We start from the raw sequence: 4983 nt of genomic DNA, 5'->3' as shown, positions 1-4983 counted from the left end.
GAATCAGGCATGTATTTTTTACTGTACAAATAAAGGCAGCCTTGCTGAGCAGAAGAGAATTCTTTTAAAACATTAGAATATATTACAGATCCCAATTTGAACACTATGTGTGAATGTTATAATAAATGTATTAATAGAGCTGTTGTAGGGTAATTATTATTATCATTATTGTTGTCTTTTTTATTTTATTTTACAGAAGGACAGTAAAATTACAATACTATCATTTATGAATGTTGATGGAGTCGCTTTTTCTCTTCTTTTATTTTGGCAGAAACCCGCAGGAAGATCTCAGTGCTTCTTTTTGTTGACAACAGCATGCAGATTTATAAATGATTCTCATTAAGAATTTGGCAGATTTTCCTTGCGCTTTGGACTTTGAACCCTGGCGCCTCGAGCTCGTGCAGCGCTGTCAGAATACATGCAAGTCGTGCTTGCATTAGAAAATATAACATTCTGCAGTTTATTTACTAATCGTTTGAGGTCATTTCGCGATTTCAATCATCATACAGTAGCCTAACCACCAGCATCAGCCACCTCTTCTCATCGGAGACATGTGATGCAGCAGTAAACAGTCTCTCGCTGTCGGTGCTTCGTGCTTATGATTTCTGCGTCTTTCTCTGATAGTTTTAAATACTTTCACACTGCCAACATGTTTGCTGCATTAGTGCGCACCTCTATTTGATTGTGTTAGTCATTGTTCGGTACATATTATTCGGCCTTTTCGCTTATTTCGGTTGCCGAATATTCGGTGCATCCCTAATAGCAAAAGTAATACAAATGAATTAAGCAGCTTAAGTCTTCTGAATAACTTCATATGATGAACAGATTTATTAAGAATTTTACTCCCATATAAACATTGATCAATGTACATACATTGAGCTCGATTCATATGGCTTACTTTTACAATTTTTTGTGAACTTTTTGAAGCGTCAAAGTTTTGGTGGAATAGACGGTCAGTGGAAATAAAAAAATGTCTCTGTTGAAGATGAGCTAAAGGCTTTTGAAAGTTGCTTGAAAGTCTTTTGGAAATTTCATTTTTAGGTGAGCTATCCTTTTATTCATTTTTCTTTGTTTTTGGCTTCAATGATTTTGCAACAGTTTGGGTTTGTGTTTTTGGATGTTAATTTTTTTATTAAAAAATTCTAAAAATTCTAAAACTCTAAAATAGGTTTCATATTTACTAGATTAGTCATGGTTCTACAGTGTGACAAAGTTACAAATGAAATATTAAAAGTACAAATATCTCATTCAGACTCCTAATTAATATGAGGATAAAAAAAATCTTCATACACATACAATACATACACATCCAATGCATACAATACCTTTTTGGGGTGGGCGATATGGCAAAAATATAATACCACGATTTCTTTCAGGAAAATTACATTTCACAATTTTATCCCAATTCTTTGTTATGTTGGTTTTACTATTTTGCAAGTTGTCTGAGCAGTACAGCCAAACTAACTGACCTATTTTAAAAAGAAAGCCTTGCATAGTAATACAATATAACATTTTAAAAAATGGCAGATATTTAGGCCAAAATGGGCAAAGATAAAATCAATGTCATCATTTTATATTTGTTATTAAAAAATAAGAACAAAGATGCACATGACAAATACACATAATATATAAAACAAACAAAAAAACAAAGTGCTTTATTTTTCAGGTAGGTATTTAGCAGTAGCAATCAAGAAATTGAATGAACAAATATAAAAATAAAACACTAATACAGTTGCATTACATACAGTGAAGTGTATAAAGTTATTCAGTCAAGAGCAGTGAGTGATTTTTCTCTGTGTTTTGTTGTTTTATTAATATTAAAGGGATAGTTCACCCAAAAAAGAAAATTCTGTCATAATTTGCTCACTCTCAAGTTGTTCTAAACCTAAATGAGTTTCTTTCTACTGTTGAACATAAAAGTTATATTGAAGAATGTGGGTAACCAACCAGTTTGCTGGTCTCCATTGACTTCCATAGTATTTTTTTTTTCTCCAATAGGGTCAATGGGGACCAGCAACTGTTTGGTTACCCTCATTCTTCAAAATATCTTCTTTTTTGTTCAGCACTAGAAAGAAATTAATGCAGGTTTGGGACAACATGAGAGTGAGTAAATAATGACAGAATTATAATTTTTGGGTGAACTATGCCCTTAATGAGAAAGCGACAGCATGTTTAGTACTGTTAGTCTGCTGTCACTTTAAGAGCTGCATGCATCTAATATACAGGCATGCATCAGTTTCTCTCAACAGTTTGCTTTCACTTTAGACATAACCAACTGTGTTTATATGAAAACCTTGTGTGTTTTTGACAGTATTAGCTGTGGGGATTTCCAGTCAGGATTTAGACCTATCATAGTACTGAGACTGCTCTCAGAGTTTCAAATGACCTGCTCTTATCATCTGATCGTGGTTGTATCTCTCTATTAGTGCTATTGGATCTTAGCGCTGCGTTCGACACTACTGACCACAACATTCTTTTGAATAGCTTTAACTGAAAAACGATTGTTTACTATTGTCATTTTGCATTATTGACACATTATCTTCCTAATTAATGCTGTACAGTTGCATTGACACAATCTGTATTGTTAAAAGCGCTATATAAATAAAGGTGACTTGACTTGACTTAGCGCACGTGCTCATTGTGCTTCCACACTGGCAGCGTTTGTCGCGCGCACACATGCATATAACATGCTGTAGAGTGTAGTTTGCATGATAAAAGTAATCTTAACGTTAAGTTATAAATAAAAATTATAGTTTTAATCATTTTAACGAGCCTTTGAAATTTGGGCAAAAACTCCTGGCAAAGATGTCAGTGTTTCTCAAACATTGATTTATTTGTAGCGGCCGCCACAATATCAACACTGACCACCACAAATAGATTTTCCAAAAGGCTTTGACTTCGTTGAATAAACATGAGCTCTGCACGTTTCAAAGTCAAAATGCGGCACGGGTGTTTTTATATGAATCTTTGAAGGGAACCGACTGTCTTCAGAAAAGTATCAATGTCATTTTCATTTCATCTTTCCTATAATGCCTGATAAAGTAGCGTTCATGAGTGCAGCGCTGTTTTGATTACAGCCGTTACCGGGGAAACCGCTATTTCTGCTGTTTTATATTTACATTATATACACATGTACTGTATATTTCCACCAGGGGAAGTGCCTCCACACATAGTGTAAGTCTGTGGGAAACACTGGATGTGTTTTTGTGCATTTATTAAGCCTATTTTTTCACAGCGATGAATGTCATATGGTGGTTGGGAAACACGAAACTGTCGTGCCACCTCTCTAACCTGGGCGCCGAAAAAAATATGCTCTGCTTATGTCCTGCTTATGCGTGCAGTGTGAAACCGGCCTTATATTATATGTACAATATATATATATACAGTGCCTTGCGAAAATATTCATACCCCTTAATTTTTTTCACATTTTGTTAAGTTGCTGCCTTTTTTCCCCACATCAATCTACACTCCATACACCATAATGGTAAAGCAAAAAACAGGTTTTTAACATCTTTGCAAATTTAATAAAAAATTATAATGTCATTGCATAAGTATTCATACCCTTATCTGGGACAGTTGAAATTTAGCTCAGGAGCATTCAAATTGCTTGTAGATGTTACTACACTTCGAGTGAAGTTAACCTGTGGCAAATTCAATTGAATGGGTATGATTTGGAAAGGCACACACATCTTAATAAAAGGTCTAACAGCTGATAGAGCATAAACAGAGCATAGAGCAAAAACCAAGCCCTGCGGTCAAAAGAAAATATTTAGTTAAGGGTATGAATACTTATGCAATGTACTTATTTCAGTTTTTTTATTTTTAATAAATTTACGAAGTTGTGACAATTCTGTTTTTGCTTTGTCAGTATGGTGTATGGAGTGTAGATTGATGTGGAAAAAAAAGTAATTTAAAGCAGTTTAACATAAGGCAGCAACATAACAAAATGTGAAAAAATGAATGGGGCATGAATACTTTCGCAAGGCACTGTATATATATATATATATACATACCTCTCAGTTCGCATGGTATCGCGATACTACTTGGTATCGTGATACTTCAGCTGGTATAGTATCGTAACGCATTTATGGTATCGTGACAACCCTAGTTGCCAGTACCTCGCTGTAAAGGTTGTGGCGAAGTCCTTGTCCTGAGCCATGACTCTGCAGGAACTCGCTCTTCCACAGGCGGATGGTGTTATCGGATGAACAGGTGAGGAAAGAGCTGGGTGAAAAACACGCCGCAGATGAATCTTCAAGCTCAGGGTAGGTCTGCCGAGAATATTCATGCATTAATAAACTGGCCTAACATATTATTCATCTGATAATCTCAACATGAACTGTTGTGTCACTAACATACCTCCACACTCCACACACATCCGCTGTGGTACAGAGCTGAGTAGACCTTCCCGACATTTCGAATGTCCTGCACGTCCCATACGTACACACTGTGGTCATTATACACACACGTCAAGTGCCTGGTCACAGGGTCAAAGGTTAAAGCCAGGGTATCTGGATACTGTGCTTCTGGGTTAGCGCCAAACAAATGCCTATGAAAAGAGTTAATCAAAGAAAAATGTATAACATTTGATATTAATATGTTGTTTTTAACAAAAAAAATATGATGTTTAAGCCATTATACAGATAGATCATTCAAACCACAAGAACTCAGGTAATGGATTGATCTTGCCAGCATTACTCACACCAGTGTTATTTTAGTATGGTAATATTCTAAAATAGTTTGTTAATATTTGGAATTTGAATATTTAAGCCATATGTTGCCTTTACATTAGGTTACTGTATGATGATTGAAATCATAAAATTACCTCAAACGATTAGTAAATAAACTGCAGAATGTTATATTTTCTAATGCACGCACCAATTGCATGTATTCTGACAGCGCTGCACGAGCTCGAGGCGCCAGGGTTCAAAGTCCAAAGCGCAAGGAAAATCTGCTGTTACTCGTCAGTTGCTCAGTAACATT

At 35.5% G+C, this 4983-nt stretch overlaps 1 protein-coding gene across 2 annotated transcripts in view; it reads right to left on the bottom strand.

Moving 5' to 3' along the window:
- Positions 1-4983, bottom strand: part of LOC107747681 (mitogen-activated protein kinase-binding protein 1-like) — a 55001-nt gene that overhangs the window by 30683 nt on the left and 19335 nt on the right. For both annotated transcript variants that reach the window (XM_016562275.1, XM_016562276.1), the window contains exons 9-10: positions 4360-4549; positions 4119-4271 (exon numbers count right to left, since the gene is read on the bottom strand). In XM_016562275.1, coding sequence (XP_016417761.1) covers positions 4119-4271; positions 4360-4549 — 343 coding nt within the window. The remainder of the gene's footprint in view (positions 1-4118; positions 4272-4359; positions 4550-4983) is intronic.

The sequence above is a fragment of the Sinocyclocheilus rhinocerous genome, unplaced genomic scaffold (genome assembly GCF_001515625.1).
Source record: "Sinocyclocheilus rhinocerous isolate Xijiao unplaced genomic scaffold, SAMN03320098_v1.1 scaffold2274, whole genome shotgun sequence".
NCBI classification, from domain to species: domain Eukaryota; kingdom Metazoa; phylum Chordata; class Actinopteri; order Cypriniformes; family Cyprinidae; genus Sinocyclocheilus; species Sinocyclocheilus rhinocerous.
This window is presented reverse-complemented; position numbering and strand designations above follow the sequence as displayed.